The 17,608-nt window shown below is 43.0% G+C and overlaps 1 protein-coding gene across 1 annotated transcript; it reads right to left on the bottom strand.

Annotated features, from left to right (window-relative positions):
* Window positions 1-3,304: 3,304 nt before the first annotated feature.
* Window positions 3,305-13,815, bottom strand: ca12 (carbonic anhydrase XII). Its single transcript, XM_030365098.1, has 9 exons — window positions 13,188-13,815; window positions 12,829-12,849; window positions 9,981-10,160; window positions 8,169-8,311; window positions 6,494-6,589; window positions 6,316-6,379; window positions 5,694-5,851; window positions 5,354-5,480; window positions 3,305-4,736 (listed from the first exon to the last, which is right to left on the bottom strand). Exons 1-9 carry the CDS (start codon window positions 13,249-13,251, stop codon window positions 4,036-4,038), a joined length of 1,554 nt encoding a protein of 517 aa, XP_030220958.1. The 5' UTR covers window positions 13,252-13,815; the 3' UTR covers window positions 3,305-4,035.
* Between the last annotated feature and the right edge of the window lie 3,793 nt (window positions 13,816-17,608).

Here is a 17,608-nt window from a genome sequence, read left to right as displayed (position 1 = left end):
CATGATACTCAAACAGGATAGCATCAAGCAGCAATAACGAGCATTGAATGTGATGTGATAAAACAGTGTTGATGCTCAATCATCTGCGTCTCCTCCCTATGCATTCATACCGAGCCCAACAAGGAATGTCAGTTATCCTCCGGAATAAATCTCGAACACAGCACAGCAAAGCAGCATGGTGATGGGCCGATAAGAGGCTCCATCTACTGGGGGGGATGCTGGGGGCTGTGGGACTGAGCCAGAGGTTCCATAAGTGCTATGGGAGGGGGAGGAGATCTTGTGATCCGGGCTGGCATGACCCCCCGTCAGAGGTCAATCCCACATTTCTCCACCGGAGAAACAAAAGCCTTGTTCTCAGCGCCCAGGAAGGAGCTGTGTGGTTCTGTGTTTGAATGCTTCTAAGCGCCCTTTTATTATGCGATCCATAGAGCCGCGCTAAGTACAGGGTTTGCAAAACTGTGGCAAAGCCCATCCCTCTTAAGCCACCCTACTATTATTGGATGTCTGTCGACTCTTATCCCCCTATTGTTTGGACAGCGGTCGTGCTTTCCACCATGTCTGCTTGGCTCCTGACCTAAGCGCTGGCTACTGTTTCAGCCGTTGGCCCTTCTGCGGGTCATTCTCCCATGAAAGAGATGTCCTTGAGAAACTCAACGTTCCGTGTCTCATGAACCGGGGGAACAGCGTTTCCCGTAAGTCAAGAAGACGTAATCAACCTCATGAACGCTCCGTCCATGAACAGCCAACAAAGGGTTTGAACTGCAGTAAAACGAAAAGAAAGCCAGACAAGTTTTTGGCGCGACAAAGAGGGTTTACTACAATTGCAGCTTTGGACTTTTGATTTGAATGTGGCATATTGATTCCAAACAGACATTTATGATCATTCATTCATCACATCTTAAAAGGAAAGTTGGGAGACATGACGGAGTGTCGGAGGCTTGTGTTGGGTGGAATTTACAATTAGGGCATTTAGCAGACGCTTTTATCCAAAGCGACTTACATCGGTTAATACACACATTGACACACCGACGGCAGAATCAACCATGCAAGGCGACAGCCAGCTCTTCAGGAGCAGTTGGGTTTAAGTGTTTTGCTCAGGGACGCATCAATACTCAGCTAGGAGGAGCTAGGGATTGAACTAGCAACCTTTTGGTTACAAGACAACTGCTCTACCTCCTGAGCTAAGCCAACCCCAAGGTGCAATTTGATTCATAACCACAACCATCTACACCGTTGAGCCGTACTCGTCCATGTCTCCTGGCTTGCAGCCGGCCTCTTTGTTCTCCTCTGAGGTAGTCCCAGACCTGTAAATGCATCAATTATCTCATGTTTCTTTATGTTATCCAAGCAACCTTTGCTGAAATTACATGTTCAGCTTATTCCCTCATTTAAAGTGTAGATATTTTTATTTAGATATAGTTCTATATGTAATTTAAAAGAATCTTATATCTAATGATATGACTTCCTCAGTGCGTACATACTTTTGATTGCTATTTCAACATCGTATAATTTATTAACTACTCTTTACATTTACATTTAAATTTACATTCTCCTATAGATTTTGTGATAGGCCTACATTATACCTTTTCATGATAAGTGATAACTATTTTTTTCATTTTAGGCACCAAATTAATCGTACAATTTCTAAACAGGACGCTCATTCAGACGTTTTAATACAAATTATAAAAATTGTCTGATTATCCTACTGACTTTGAACTACAATCTCTTCATTGATCATTTTCAAATAGAAACTCAACCCCCAGTGAGTTCCTGATGGGGCAGGTCTTTCTGCATGATGTGCTCTTAAATCAAACAGTGGAACAATGTCTAGTCTGACTGGCTTCTTTCAGAGCTCTATATGCTAAAAGTGCTCAACTAACATTGGCATGTCCCTAAAAATCAAGCTTAATATCTTTTCCATGAGTCTGAGTTTAAGACTTCTGATGTGGTTTTGCAGCTAGCTGTTGAAGCACACTTTCCTGAAACTTTCCTGCAATTATCAAGGGACTCTTGGCAAACAGGATTCAGCCTTCATCATGCTAGCCCATCTTTCTCTGCTTAATTCTGCATTTTTCCGTTGTGATCTAATTCGAATCAAAATTATAATTAGTAAGTATTATTATTATTATTATTATTAGTGTTATTATTTTTGTCAATGCTATTAGCAGTATCCTATTGGACAGTAATGCTTTTATTAGTAAACTGTCTTCACATTTTAAGAAACCAACATCTAGTGTTGCTAGTGTGTTTTGACGTTTCTTGACTTTATGTGTATATTGTGATGAAGCACCTATACAACATACAGTAGACCCCTGTGGTCCTTTGTTACCTACCTTCTGCGGTTTAATTTACAGCAAATTAAAGACGCAATCATAACAGATCCCAGTGTCAGAGTAAAACTGACAACGAGAACTCCTGCAAAAGTACAGACAAACCATTAATGAGCAAATGATTAGAATCAGCATCATGTAGAGATTAGGGATGGAGGGTTTTAGTTATGACAAAGTTGCACAATATGGGGATTCATCACGGAAGATTATATGAAAGTATGTTTAAACACACAAGAGAGCGAGGCATACCGAGGTTCATCCATGACCATCCATCTGAGCAATAGAGAGAAAACAAGAGAGAGAGAGAACAACAGTTTGTACTTGATACTCAGCCCAAAGAAAACAAGAGAGAGAGGGAAAGCATCAATGCAGCTTGCTCTGCATTTGAACTTCCCTGCTCCCCGTCTCCCAGAATGAAGCTCCTCAGTCTGTCACAATCCCCCACCCCTCTTCTTGAGCCTTTGTCCTGTTAAAAACTCTATGATACACTTGCTTGCATCCTCCCACTTCAGTTTTACATTTGATGCACAGAATTAGAAGACATGATATATGGCCCTCTAAGACCCTTTTATCCATCTGTGCATTATATTCTCAGCAACAGTCTAGCGAGCCTGCCCAGTCTCATGGGACTGTATTAAAAAAATAGGTATACAATTCCATCACTACATTATAATATACTTAATAATGCAATTATTTATTTTTGTCTATGACTGTTAGAATCTATAATCATTAGCTAATGATTTACATCTAGGCCTCCGTCAGGTGGATTTTAAGGTTCAGATCATTGTTTAATAACTCATCTAAATTGCTTATTGTACTTATATCTACTATGCAGTAATCAATATATATGATGTATTCATATATTATATACTAATACGCTATTACTATTAATACTAATATCACTACTTCCACCACTATCACTCCTACTAATTATTTTTCTATTATTATAATAGTACAATATACAAACAAAGAAATAAATTGTATCGCATACTAATATGTATTTTATTAAAATGTTGCTCATTTAAAAGTACAATCCAAGCAATAGAATAGCAGTCCAAACAGCAGGGACAAGCCCTTGAGTATCTCTCTAAGGGAATCAGCAGACTCACACATAAACATTTCTTAAGCAAGGCACTACTGCTGTACCTAATGCTTTAATATTGCGTTCAAACCCGTCCTCTGGAAATTGTGCTGGTGCAAGCTGTATTGCTAGCTAGAAAACCTGAATAAATATACAAGCCGGATGTGCAAAATGGATCTCCTCATAGGTCTTGTGAACAGAATCAAAATATTTTACACAAAGCAGTTCTAGGCTTTTGCCAAATCTAAACAATATGCCATTTTGTGGATGCTATCAAAAAAGTGTTTGTTAATACCTTGAGTGCATCCCAGCCTTGCATGGTGGGCCCCAGTCTGATTTATGTAATGTTTAATGTAATCATTAAGGGAAACTGATTCCTGCTACCAAGTTTACAATCTTCAGTCAGTCAGTTTCAAACATAAATAAAGATGATCATTTTGTACACACACTCAAAGTTATAACTTAATCAATCGTTTGGGCAAAACCGTGGTCCAAAGAACATCTCAAATAGCTGCATTTAAAACATAGGTCTACTTCTGGTGCTACTGGCGGGGATTGAGCGCACTGAGAGGCCGGCTGGCTAAACAGTGTCAGCATGGGCATTACACGGTCACAATCTCCTCTCTAGTCTTCCCACTCCATGGGCAGGAGCCATGGGTGTGGGAAACCCTGAGGCTGGGTCTTGGCTTGCCCGGCCACATTGGAGACACCCTCATACTTAGTCGCCGGTACGCCTTGCTTTGAGGCAAAGGAAGGGAACTTCTTCATCACCCCCACACTGGCCCTCCTCAGAGAGCCGTCCAGCTCCAAAACCTCGTCGGTTGGCCGCCCACGGACGATGTGTCTGATTGTGGAGAAATCCAGCTCCGACTTACAGCCCAGGTAGCTCCTGAGGTTCAGGTCAGGGAACACCAGGTCTCTCAGGGTGTGAACCACCTTGGCCTCAGTGTGCGACTGCCTGGCCTGATGGAGGACTTGGTGCTCCAGTGAGACGTAGCACAGCGCCTCCTCCGTCAGCCCCATGCCTCCGCCGAGGTGGTTGTGGCTGCGGCTCTTCTTCTTCGGAGGAGGAGGAGGAGGAGGAGGAGGAGGAGGAGGATGCAGCAGCTGTTTCTTGGGGTTGGTATGCTGGGTCCTGGGTCCGTGTTGGTTGTTGAAGGCTTTCCTCTTCTTGTCAGCGACCAGCCGCTTCTCTGGGCCGCTTGGCAGCAGCTTGTACAGGCCTTCATCAGCCAGGTCTGCCAGGTCTCCCACCAGCAGCTGCTGAATGATTTGCTTCCTCACGAGTGGAGACGTGACAGTTTGGATGCCATGCAGCCCTCTGCCTGCCGCAGACACAGGGTCAACCACAGCACTTGTTAAAGTAAGCCCACATGAAGGCATTCCAGGTCCTCTGTCCCACAGGCCAAGAAAGCAACAGGGAGGCCAGCGGTGGTGGTGAATACAAATGAAAAACTACTGTGAAGCACACGCCATATCCCCCAGAAAGCGTGCAGTATTGCCATACTACCCGGTCCAAACCTGCCACCAGCAAAGCCTATTCCCAGTAGGAATATTCACAAGACGATGACAGCATGCAGCTTCCCAAATAGCCAATAAAGGAAACATTTGGTGAGCCTCATGTTCTGCTCTATTACCAGCCAGAAATGATTAATTGAAATGTATTGAAACATGTTGAACAGGTTCATCAAGCCAGTGATCATTATCAAGGGTTAGGAATAACAAAGATATGACAAAGAAATCCCAAATCTTTTAAATTTTGCATGCAGAAAATAAAAGATGATTGACAGCTTTCTGCAGGAGAAGAAGCAATCACAGACAGCCACACTGGCAATCCCAGTAACCCACATGCTAAGGAGGTGCAGGCAGAACATTCCAGCAATCAAGGTTCCCCTCGTAAAATCCAAAGCAAAGCCAAAGACAGAAGCGTGCTTCTCCTTACCCTCCTGGAAGGAGACAAGGACCACTCGGTGGTCCGGGAGCTGGGGCCTCCTGTAGTTGCCGTTCATAGGGACAGAGTTGGACTCCTGGGCCCGGGATGAGTACACAGCCGAAGCCAGGGATAGGAACTGCCGATAGAAGACAGAGAAGACTGTGTCAAACAAGATGGTTGTCCTTATATCACGCTATATATCCGATATCACGGATAGAGCAAGGCATTCTTCACCGACCTGCTCCTGATGACACGTCCCTAAATCCCCTGTACATATCTTTGGATAAAATTGTCTGCTTAATTACGGAAGAGTAAATAGTATTTGGAGGTGTGGGTTGTGTTGGACCACCTGCTTTGGGGAGATCTGTATGGGGCTCCTGAACAGCGTCCAGAGCACGCTGGGGTAACACGGAGGGGTGGTCAGGGAGCCGTCATAGCGGTAGTACTCGTCCAAACGAGCAGGCAGCAGCGAACGGATGTTGAAACCAGGCACTTTCACTCTCTGATCTGCAAGTTGAATTGCTCACAATATTAATGTCACTCTGTAAGACCAAAAGGAGCCAGCACATAGAAATGTAATATGGAAACACTCAGACTATCAGGAGTAGTAAACAATCACAGAGGTATCTTGAGATGTCATAAATGGTAAATTGACGGCATTTCTAACCAGTGGCTTTACATTAATTGCCTAACATTCACCCATTCCTACATACATTCACAAACCCAAAGCAATGTCAACCTTGCAAGGCAACTGCCAGCTTGTTTGGAGCAGCTTGGGTTAGGTGTCTTGCTCAGGGACACCTCGAAACAAGCTAGGAGGAGCCTGGGATTGAACTAGCGTCAGTCAGCCCATTCTAACTCCTGAGGCACTGCCACCCAAGAATAAACATTTGATATGTTTATTCGTGTTTCATGAACATGTATATGTTGTCAATGTTCCAGTCAACTGTCCAGTGGGACTTAGAACTCACTCCTGTATTTGATACCGTTGATGAACTTTAGAAACTGGTCGAAGGCTGGATTGAACTCGCCCACCTGAGGAGAGTAGTGGAGTGGGTCAGCATCACAGGCATTTTTCACCACAACCATTTAGTATCACGGCAGTTTGGTATAGCGGCCATGGCTCTGGCTCGTGGCATGGTGTCTTACCTCAACCAGAACTCCCAGGACAGCGAGGCCATCGGATTTGTCTACAGCCATGGAAACGTTGGCGTACTTGTCAGAGTTGAAGTGTACGATGTGCATCTGTAAACGACAAGGAGACCTTCGTCTAGACATCAACAGTTTCAACAGTTTCTCTTTGGTGTTCTTCAGGTCTTCTTCTTCCCTCCATTTGAGACATAGTTTGGGAAACTGCTATGGCAAGATTTGATTTGATACCTGCACATACGTCTCCTTGTTCTCAGTAAGTGATTAGGGCACATATTAATCTGAATAATACACATTTGTTAAATTGGTATCAAAGATTTAAAATATATTATATATATTGATTTCTTGATATATATATATATATTTTTTTTTTGGAAATGATTTTTCACAGAAGACATGCCAAAGAAGCTACCCCTAATGGCAAGTAGTTGTGTTCAGTTCAATACATACAGGCCAGTACTTGCAGTATATAACAGTAGGCAGTCCAATCAGGCACAGAAATAGACATCTGTCAGGTCTTTATGGTATTGTACATGAAGCATGTGCACCACAAGGGCAGCATACAAGAGAGAGTATGTACGGGAATTGTATTTAAAGAGAATGCCATGTCTTGGGATAAAAAGGGGTTACAATGTGAACTCTTCCCAGAAATGTGTGAATTCTGGGAAGAATTCTTGATGTTCCATCATTCCATCCATCCATGAAAGCATGTCATCAAGGGAAAGCATGAGACTGTGGTTTCAGGGGGGAAAACTTTAAAAGATGCAAGCATGGACGTGTCCACTTACATGTTCCGTTCAAACCACAGCACCTTCTACGGCGAGTCCGTAGAAGAGGCATTGGTCCCGTAAAAGGCACAGGTTGTTACACACAGTATTCCAGTTTCTTCTCTCAGTGAAGTACAAGCGAGAACGGATACAGACATAAAATCCTTTCATCTTTATGAAAGGATTTATCCAAATGTATTGTAATTCCTTCTCTCTGATAAATGAAATAATCTGCTGTCTCTCGGGTGTGCAAAAACTGCTTAGAGCATTTGATGCTTTATACATCAGCACAAATCGTTATTGAAAAACAAGTTATTAATTAAAAATGGGTCAAACATTTTGTTTTTGTAAATTAGGGCTACGAATATGAAAATATTATTATCACAATTATTTTTTTGTATACGACATCATCTTGACTTCTTCATCTTACCTACCGGTTGACCTAACATGAAATTACAATCACCGGTCCCTCTGACAGATCCTCTGCCAGTCAAACACCTCCGACAATGAGCCAACAACGTGTGGCTCACTCACACAACAAGTATTATTAGGCTGCTCTTAGCTTAGGTACATAGACTAATGAACAACCATGGTCTCTCTCTATTCAGTTCTTTCTCTCTCACACACACATGTGATACCCAACCTTTAAGATCACTTCTGTCTATCAATATTTTTCAATATATTTATTACTCAACCTTAAAAGCTTTAGGATTATCTTAATGCTAATGAAGAAGATATTTTATTTCAATCTTCATATTATGTTGAACAATAACTTTTTGTTCTCATGTCTCTTCCCTTGTTAAGCGCCCTCTCTTGACGGTGTGCTCGAGCGGTGCTGTAATAATAAAGCTTGATTGAATATGGGGTTATAGATAAAGGCCATCCAGGACTGATGGTCCGCTGGTTACCTCTGCCGCAAAGCGCTTGCCGTTCACCAGGTGTTCGGAGCCGGTGGGGGTGCTGGTGGAGCCCCAGTGGAAGTGAAGCTGAGCTGCAGAGTAGCGGTGAGGCAGGCTGGAGAGGAACATCCTGGAGGGCAGGGACAGCTGCACTGTAGGCCCACCGACAGAGGAGACAACCAACTCTCACCCATATGAAGACAAGGCATGCGTGTTATCGTGGCATCATTCGAGTTTTCCATTCTGAGGGCAGGAATTAGCATTTGCTGAAATCGAATTTTGAATGACCTACATTTAAAGGGGGATCAATAAAGAACAATAAAAGTCAATAAGTTACAAGAGAAGGAAGTGTATGCACTGCATATACAGAGATGCAAAGTCCTCAAAAGATCGTCATCGATTGAACTTGATTTCACCTTTCCCTGCACGTCTAAATCCAACAGGACAGTATGGGACAACAACTTAACAATGGAGTGTAACCTGGCGTAACCAAGCGTAATTTCTTTTAATTCTAGGTCAGCTTCCGCCGTCATGAGAGTTAAGCTGTTGAAAAGCCAGAAGGCCGTCCATAGTCTCTCAAAGGCTCTCCAACCCTCTACTTGAGATATGGTATGGCTTTAGATAAGTGGCGTAGAGTATACACCTCTCTGGACGCTTATCATTAAGTCAGAGATGCTTGCATCTCTGACTTAGAAGAGATGCGAAGAGGATAGAAACGGCTGCTTAAGCCTGCATCAGTCACGTCAGTCACATTGATAATGCCTCTATGGGGATGATATAGGCCAGCAGACAATGCAACCCTCAGCATCTGTTTGGTCTGTGCAGTGTGCCATCTGAAAGACATGGAGGACCAGCGGGTAGCGGTGTTGTGTGGACGTCACCCTGAGGGCATGACGTCAGCATGAGCATCTCAGAGCTGACATTATGTATGTGTAAGTGGCTACAAACGCGTCATTTGAATGTGTACTGTGTATAACATGTTCCTGCGCCGTGCCTCATGGTTTGACCTGCCTGAGAGAAACATTGTGTAGAGAAGAACTGAACAAACTAAGTATTTAGGGTGCTGTGTGGAGCCACGTTCTAGACCACTGTGTCATTAGAGCGACTGTTTCTCTCACTTTCAAACATTTTGGGGGAAATATTTACCTTGTTGTGACAGAAGCAATCAGAGATGATAAGTCTTGGCGTGGGACTTTTACTGTGTCGACGATGAAATGTGAAAGTACACATTGGTACCAAATGCAGGTTCTATCAAATATAATTAGAGGAGATAAAGGCTGTGGCTGGTTCTTACAGATTCTGGTGCAACACAGTCAGTAACCCCTTAGTGTTCAGCTTCCCAGAAAAGACTTCTACTCTGGGCTGAAAGCAGAGCTGAGCCAGTGAGACAGTGATTATAGAAGATTGCAGGGGTTGATGCAGAAAATGGAGCCTCATAATTTTCCTTCAATTTGATCCAGAAATTAGGTCAGTAAGATGAGAATAGGCAACTCCTCCGACTTTAACAGGTTTACTTTTCTATCTTTTTATTGTAGGCAAGCCACAGCTAAAGCGCTAAAAATATAGTTTTGATTTGGTTTATGATATAGGCATGAAACATTTAACACTGTATTTACGCGTTAAATGTCAATATATATTCTCACAGCTATATTTTGTATAGCTCATTTATATGAACTGTGAAACAAAGAAAAATATGAATACAATATTTTCCATGGTAAGTGAGAGCTAACAAATTAAGTGGTTTAGTATACCTGCTTACGTTTTACAACTGGGGAAACTGTCAATTCTTCCCACTTTTATATTCTTTTATATCCTACTCACCTGAATGCCCATTGTTTCCAAGAGTAAGATGCTCATTGGCTGAGAGGTTGTAGTCGTGAAGCTCGATTGGACGCAGCGTGGGGTCGAACCTCAGCAGGTCAGTCTGGATGTCTATTGGGGACTGAAACGCTCCACCGCAGAAAGGATAATGCCTGGACCAGTGGTGCTCTCCCTCTGGTCCTGCAAGAAGAAGAAGGTCACACAGCGTTAATGAGTCCGGAGAAGTCAAGAGATTACAGACACAATATTCAAATTGTCCTAGAAATAATTGATTAAAAAATAAATGCAATTTGATTAGTGACCTTTTTAAATTGCCATCTTAAAGGGTGAGTAAAAAGATATATTCAGTGAAAGAGGAAGAGAAGGATGAGAAGACAGAAGGGCCAGAGTTGGTCCCTGCTCTAATGGGGACTTTTTCTGTTATCAGAGTGGATTACAGATTACCGTTTGATGCCTCTCTTTAGACCGCTGTCTGACTGGGAGAAACATGTTGTGGATTGTGTGTGCGTGTGTATGTGTGTGTGTGTGTGTGTCTCTGTGTGTGTGTGTGTGTGTGTGTGTGTGTGTGTGTGTGTGTGTGTGTGTGTGGGTGTGTGTGTGTGTGTGTGCGCGCGTGTGTCTGTATAAGTGGTTCAGTGTGTGTGTGTTTGTGTGTGCGAGTGTTAGTGTGCGAGAGTGTGTGTGTCTGTGTATATGTGTGTATGTGTGTGTGTGTGTGTGTGTGTGTGTGTGTGTGTGTGTGTGTGTGTGTGTCTGAGTGTGTTAGTGTGTGTGTGTCTGTGTGTGCGCCTGTTAGTGTCAGCGAGTGTGTGTGAGAAAGTGCATGTGTGTGTATGTGTGTGTGTGTGTGTGTGTGTGAGTTTGTGTGCGGGAGTGTGTGTTAATGTGTCTGTGTGTGGGTGCGTGTATGTGTATGTGAGAAAGTGTATGTGGGTGTTTGTGAGTTTGTGTGCACGAGTGTGTGTTAATGTGTGTGTGTGTGTGTGTGTGTGAATGTGTGTGAGTGTGTGTCGATTGTGAGTGTTAGTGTAAGTGTGTGTGTGTGTGTGTGTGTGTGTGTGTGTGTGTGTGTGTGTGTGTGTGTGTGTGTGTGTGTGTGTGTGTGAGAGTTTGTGTTTGTGTGTGTGTGTGTGTGTGTGAGTATGTGTTAGTGTGTCTAGGTGTGAGTGTGCGTGTGTGTGAGATCGTGACTCAAATCCAGACTGCCTCTAGCTAGACCAGACACAGAATGAACGCCGCCTGGTCTAAATGAGAGGTTTACTCTAAAGCACAACACCAGAAATGGACACTGCTGCATGCACGTCAAGTCGTTCGCAGACGGACGTCATGTGACCTCAGTCGAGGGACTGTCGGTGGGAAAGCCATGAACTCTCGCACATCGGTCACCAACAAAAAACAGAAGGGATAATTTTGTCTGGGTTTCAGGGATAGTTCGATTTTACTTGGGAGGATTGAAAACAAAGCTTTCAGGTGTTGGACAGCTCTTCTCAAGGGTTCACTAGAAGTAAAGAACATACCCAAGGGCAAGGTTCAACTGGCGGCCATCTTGGTACTACCCTCTAGCTGGGTGGGGGGAACTAAAGGCGGTATCCTGAATACTGGGCCATCAGTGGTCCTAATAACAGAGGGCTGATGTACCTCTGGGCACCAGTGGTTCTCTGATCTTTCTTATCACAATATAACTTTTTGGTAGCTAATTTATTGTACATTCATTTTTGTTCTAACTGGAATTGTACGATATTCATCTTTATTGGAATGCTAATTTGTACTAACCGTTTTGGAGAGGGGTCATGAATTAGCCTTGGCTTAAAACCCTCAATGCAGTCCCATCTCTAAACGTATAATAATGTATTCTACATCATTCCTGACAAATATATAAATAAAAAGGACAACAACAGAAAAGCACTGTTTGTTGATCCAAGGAGCACTTCCCCACTCCCCCCTAGGGAGGGTGAAGGAGTGTTACATGACTCAGCTCTGACCCCATCACAGTGACTGCTGTGACTCCTCTATTGTTTGATTATAGCCGTAGATGAAATCTACCACGCTGCATGAGGAAGGAACCCAATGATGGTTGGGAATAGCCGTTCCGTTTAAAGTAACTTCAATATATGTTCAGTTTAACCTGAAATAAAGTGGGTTTTAATTACAGTGGCATTAAGATCTTTAGAAGCATAGATGGTCATTTATTTTAAGGGGTCCAGGCTGTAAATCATGCTGGGAAATATGTGTATATCTCACATGTCAAGGTGAAAACAGAGAACCAACAGAACCAACCCTTTTGTGCCAGGCTGAATAATACCATGTACCTTAGCACAGTTGGGGGCCAAATATTTACTTCTGGGAAGTTTCCTCACAAAAGTATAGAATCAAAAGTAAATTTGTCTTGTAAACTACAAACCCTACCTTCAACCACAAGGGTCAGCCACCAAGTGTACCGTGCTTCTGTCTTTTGTGTAACCATAAATTACTGGGTTCCAAAGAGAGGGATCAGTCTTTCAAACCTTCCTATTTTACTTGGTCCTTGATCTGTGCATGTGGTGAAGGGAAAGTTCAACAGGTGTGCTTGTAGATCTCAAAACTGTCACTGTTTCCTCCTTCTCCTCTCGGTTCCAAAAGGACACATTACTTGAAGTAGGGCCTCCATGTGTACAACTGACAGTACTGTCATGCTAAAGGTTTTTAACTTTGAAACCATTAATGGCTTGCATTGCAATTAATGATATTTTAATTGAGTATTGCATCAGAAGTATTGGAAACCTGGGCAAATGGAAGATGCAGTATGCTTGCTATAAGCCATACAATTTCAATTATAGGCCTATATAACATACAACTATCAAACACTTACCATTGTATGTCCACTTGTCCGCTGAAACAGACCAATAATGCATGCTTAGGTTAGTGGATCACGTGATTTTCTCAAGGTAAAATAAATAACACCAGTCCAATTATATCAGTACACCAGGAGCTGTCTCAGTATAGTTTTCAAAAGTAAAAAAAATAAAAATAGCTTATAAGCTATTTTTATTTTTTACTTTTAGGATCATCAATACCACAAAGTATAATTTGTGGCTGCTATCTGGACACAAACTTAAAATAAATGGTCTTATTTGTTATATTAAACTATGTTTTTTTTTTATGAAATGTGTTAAAATGATTCCCAGATTATGCCCCACGTTTATGCTAAATGTAATAAAAGCATCTTACCGTGCAAAACTCCAAAGAGAGTCACTTGAAGGACAGCAGCAAGTGTGACGCTCCGGACCTGCATCTTAATGACTCCGGTTGTCTCACAGTCAAACGCAAGCCACTGGAACAGGGTTTGAATTGCATGCACACCCTGCTTTTATAGCAATCATGTCAGTTCCACCGCTGTTAAGACTAACGTCACACCAATTACAAACCAGCCTCCAGACTCCATCAGGACTTGGTGGAGTGACAGCTCAACGCTGCGCACCGCATCGTAGCAGAATAATAGTTGCGCGCAACCTCAAGACCAACCACTTGGGCGCTGCTGGGACGTCAACGACCCAACGAGGAGCGAACAGAAGGCTGTAGTCCTGCCCGCCAACCCGAGCGGTCAACGTATGCATGGGGCCTTGCTGAGGGTTCCTGCATCACGGAGCGACTTGCACACGAGGTGGCTGACATTGGTGTGGGCAGATGTTCCATGCAGTGACCGAATGGGGTGGAAATAGGCCTGGCACAAAGTCGCTGTATATAGTAGGCCAATGGGCTCAGGCGATTGTGCTTGGCACATGTGCCTGTTTTACGTGGGACAACCCCAATTGATTACATGTTAATGTGCCTAAATTTGACAACTTAATAGTTGATATGTTACAGGTGTTCTCCATTTAAGGTAGGTGTATCCTGCGTTCTGTTTGGCTTGTACTGGATGGACTGGGATACACTGCATTGTGGATGAAGCAGTTTTATTGCCTGCAGAATGAGTCATCAGCAGTGTTGGGCAAGTTACTTCCAAAATGTAATATATTTCATATTACTAGTTACTTGCATTTGAAAGTAATAAGTTTCTTTACAATATTACCTTCTGTGTAGAGTAATAAGTAATAAGTTACTTACAACCAAAACCTTTACACGACATGACACAAACTCTTTTTCTATGCCTCATTTATTAGCTCCTTAGTTACAAAGTGCAGCCACACAAACATTTAACAAAAAAAGTTGCATTTCCATGAAATCAAACATGTTAATAGTTTATACTATTTCAATAATAAAATAAAAGTGCACTTCAAGAATGACGTCTAACAGCCACCAGACAGGGCATGTTTTGTAATTAAGTATTTTAGAACCTGAGCATATATCCTGCCCTGAAATAGCAGTAAATAGCAGTAATAAAAAAGAGCATGAGAACAGCATAAATAATGAAACACATTCAACATTTCAGTCCCACAGAGACTTTACAAGGAACTTATGCTTAGAGCCTATTAATGTTTTGGTTAGGACCAAACAACAAAGTCTTAATAGACAAAATATACAGCCAAACAAGGGCTGGAGTCTGTGTGGCTCGGATTGTAACCAAGCCCCCAGGAACACTGCATACTTCCGCAATCCACCAGTGCTCAGCGGCCAAGCCTGGTATTGCAGCTGTTTAAGCGGGCTGTGGACGGGTCCCTCAAATCATGGGACCCAGAAGTAGATATCTCCGTTCACTCCAATACAAGTGGGGAACAGGAATGTGTCTCCGCAAAAAATGTCTGGATATCAATCAAAGGCTAATAATTACCTTCATGCCATGTCCTCAAAACGCCACCTCAAGCGTTTTATTAACCCTTATCTCCAGTGGTGTAGTCTATTTCATTGTAGTGGGTATACTGTGATGATTCCCTCCCAGCCTCGTACAAACCCATCCGACCGGTACGTGTACGTGTGTGGCACTTATGGGGTGTCGCACCACACTCACCAACGCAGGGGTCTACAACCCGCTGATTTAAGAGTATAACGATTATCAACAATCATGGAAAGAACCAGTTTTAATAACAGTCTGAACAAATAGAACACAAAAATTACAAGTTGTCCTTTGTATATCTATAGTAGCAATAGCACATGCTAAACAAGGACAAAATCTACTCAAAATAATTTAATGAACTGTTTACATCCATGGCTAACCAGTGCATGAGAAGGAGATGACAGGAGACTAATGTTTCGCTCTAATTTGAGCTCTTACTGTTGTTATCTAACATACCATACAGTAATTGAATTGTGTAAAAGTGTGAAATTACTGCACCTTAAAAATGACCATGAATTAGCTATACTCTCATTTGCATAGTGATTAACATTATGAATTTCAATTGTGCATACCAACTGTATGTTGGCTGACATTTAGCTAACTTTTTTTCCCTCCACTCTAACCAAGGATGCCTGTTTTTAAATTCCCTAGCCTGACACCCAGTCTGAAAGGCTGGCCAGGGGTTCTCATCTAAAAGTAACAAGGAGATATAAAGTGGGATTAAAACATTGTCTTCTGTTGACTACTTATTATGTGGTTTACACATTAATACGGGAGGACTGGACACACACACACACACGCACACACACGCACACGCGAGAAGGAGGGGCTTGGCCCGCCAAGCAGGGGCAGCTTCGCGCTTCGTAACAGAGACAGGGCAGAGCGCGAGCGCGCAGCGGGAATTTTATGAATGGTGAATGTAGGAGATAACTTCCCCTGCTTAAAGTATTTTATTGCAGTTATACCCAACCGATATTTCCGAAAAATAAACACAGAAGTGAAAGATCTGTCACAAGACGATTGATACGTATCCGTGCACATTTTTAAGTGGGTATACGCAAATCCTGGTGCGTTCCTAGTGGGTATACGGCGTATACCTGCGTATCACGTAGACTACACCACTGCTTATCTCGCTGGGGAAGAGGGGTGTGCAGCTGAAAGGAGTCGTAGTGAAACAAATGGCATCCGAGAGGGCCTAGTTCAGTGCTCCGTTAACGTGTTCGATTTTTGGACTGTTCATCTGCTGCTCAATAACTCTCACGGTCCTCTGCTTGCGATCATTGTGATTCATCATGTATTGATCCATTTATTCAAAAGATCCAAAGACAAAGAACAGGTGCATTACGGTATCATTTTATATTGTTGTTGGACCGGAGTGGGGGGATGGGCACGCATGCGTTCTATATTTCTGCATCCGGTACGTCACGGACTAGGCCACGTGTCTTGGCCCCATAACGCGGAAGCGAATCGCTCCTGTATGTTACCCTGCGCCACTGAGCAGTTTGTATAGGAATGAATTGGCGGCCACTTTCCAGTCCGTGGTCGATCCTTTATTATGTCCATGATTGTAACGCGTTACCAGACTCAGTAACTAATAATATTACCGAAATATAGTTAGTAACTCGTTATATTACTCCGTTACTGACTAAATGTAATATATTACGGTAACGCGTTACTTTTGTAACGCGTTACGCCCAACACTGGTCATCAGACAGATATACAAATACAGAGCATGAGAATGATTCTGATCCGCCTGCAGCATATCGTCTTTCTTATCCTGCGCATTACAATAAGGTGATCATAGTGTTGTATAAAACCAATAACATATCAAAAATATTTAATTACTATGTCAATCTGTCATACAGCATACGAATAAGAACATTACTCCATCCATTATCATTCAATGATTGTCGCGCTCAACGGCGCTAATAAAAAGGTAAACACTCCACTCATGTCGTGTGGCGACAAACGGTAGACCTACTGCGCGTAGAATGGAACAATGACGTGAACGGCTAGCCATTGATTGGAATTTTAAAACATAGCCTACACGAGACATGGCACTTAAAGGTTGGGTAGGTGATTCGCTTTTTTGGCCATTTTTGCAAAATTACTTGAAATCCTTATCATAACCCGCTTACAGCCACTGAGTTAGAAGTACTGACATGAAAATTAAACAAGTCAATCATCTGTGGAACGGGCAGGGCTCGAAAAACTCCAGCCAATCATTTCCATTGCCACCGAATTGCATTGGACAGTAAGTACGTCAATCAAACGGTCGTACTGCACTCCCCCTCCCCCGCGCCCCGCGCGCGACCCCTTCGTGCAGTACTCGTGACCAGGGCCGACGGACTGCGGGGACAAAGGGGACAGTTGTGGGGGGGCCCAAGGCAGAGGGGGGGCCCATGAAAAAAAAGAAAAAAAAAAAAAAAATTATGATCATAACAATTACGTACCGGCCCCCCCCCCCCCCCCCCCCTAGTACCTATAGTATAGGGGCCCAGGATTTGGTGCTACGGCCCTGCTCGTGACCCAGAGCTCGTGACCCAGAGCACTCTCCTGTTTGTTGTTATCCTGCGGTAGCTACTGGAACTAGTTAATCCACATTTGGACCTAGCAGTAGAAGACAATTTCCATGGCAGACAAGACGCCACCATCCCCACCACCACCACCACCACCAGCAAAGAGAAGGAAAACTCTTTTTCAGAGAGTAATTGATAATAAAAACGCTGAAAGAGAAAAACTGAAATCAAGAATAATTCTAGGCGCTGCTTTCGAACGTTGGCGGCAACTGAAGGACGAGAAGGTTCTAAAAACCGATGCTTGTGTGGCGGTTGACCTAGTTTCAAAGTTTATACCGTTTATACTCGGTAATACCGGT

Source organism: Gadus morhua, chromosome 9 (assembly GCF_902167405.1).
Source record: "Gadus morhua chromosome 9, gadMor3.0, whole genome shotgun sequence".
NCBI lineage: Eukaryota > Metazoa > Chordata > Actinopteri > Gadiformes > Gadidae > Gadus > Gadus morhua.
Note: the sequence above shows the minus strand (reverse complement) of the source record. Positions and strands in the feature narration are given on the sequence as shown.

Excerpts from the sequence above, each read along its gene's own strand:
- ca12 (XM_030365098.1), bottom strand. The coding sequence starts at position 13,251 with ATGCAGGTCCGGAGCGTCACACTTGCTGCTGTCCTTCAAGTGACTCTC. Across the intron at positions 10,161-12,828 it reads GGACAAGTGGACATACAATG|GACCAGAGGGAGAGCACCAC; the intron begins GTAAGTGTTTGA and ends TTCTTCTTGCAG. Across the intron at positions 5,481-5,693 it reads TACAGATCTCCCCAAAGCAG|TTCCTATCCCTGGCTTCGGC; the intron begins GTGGTCCAACAC and ends TTCTATCGGCAG.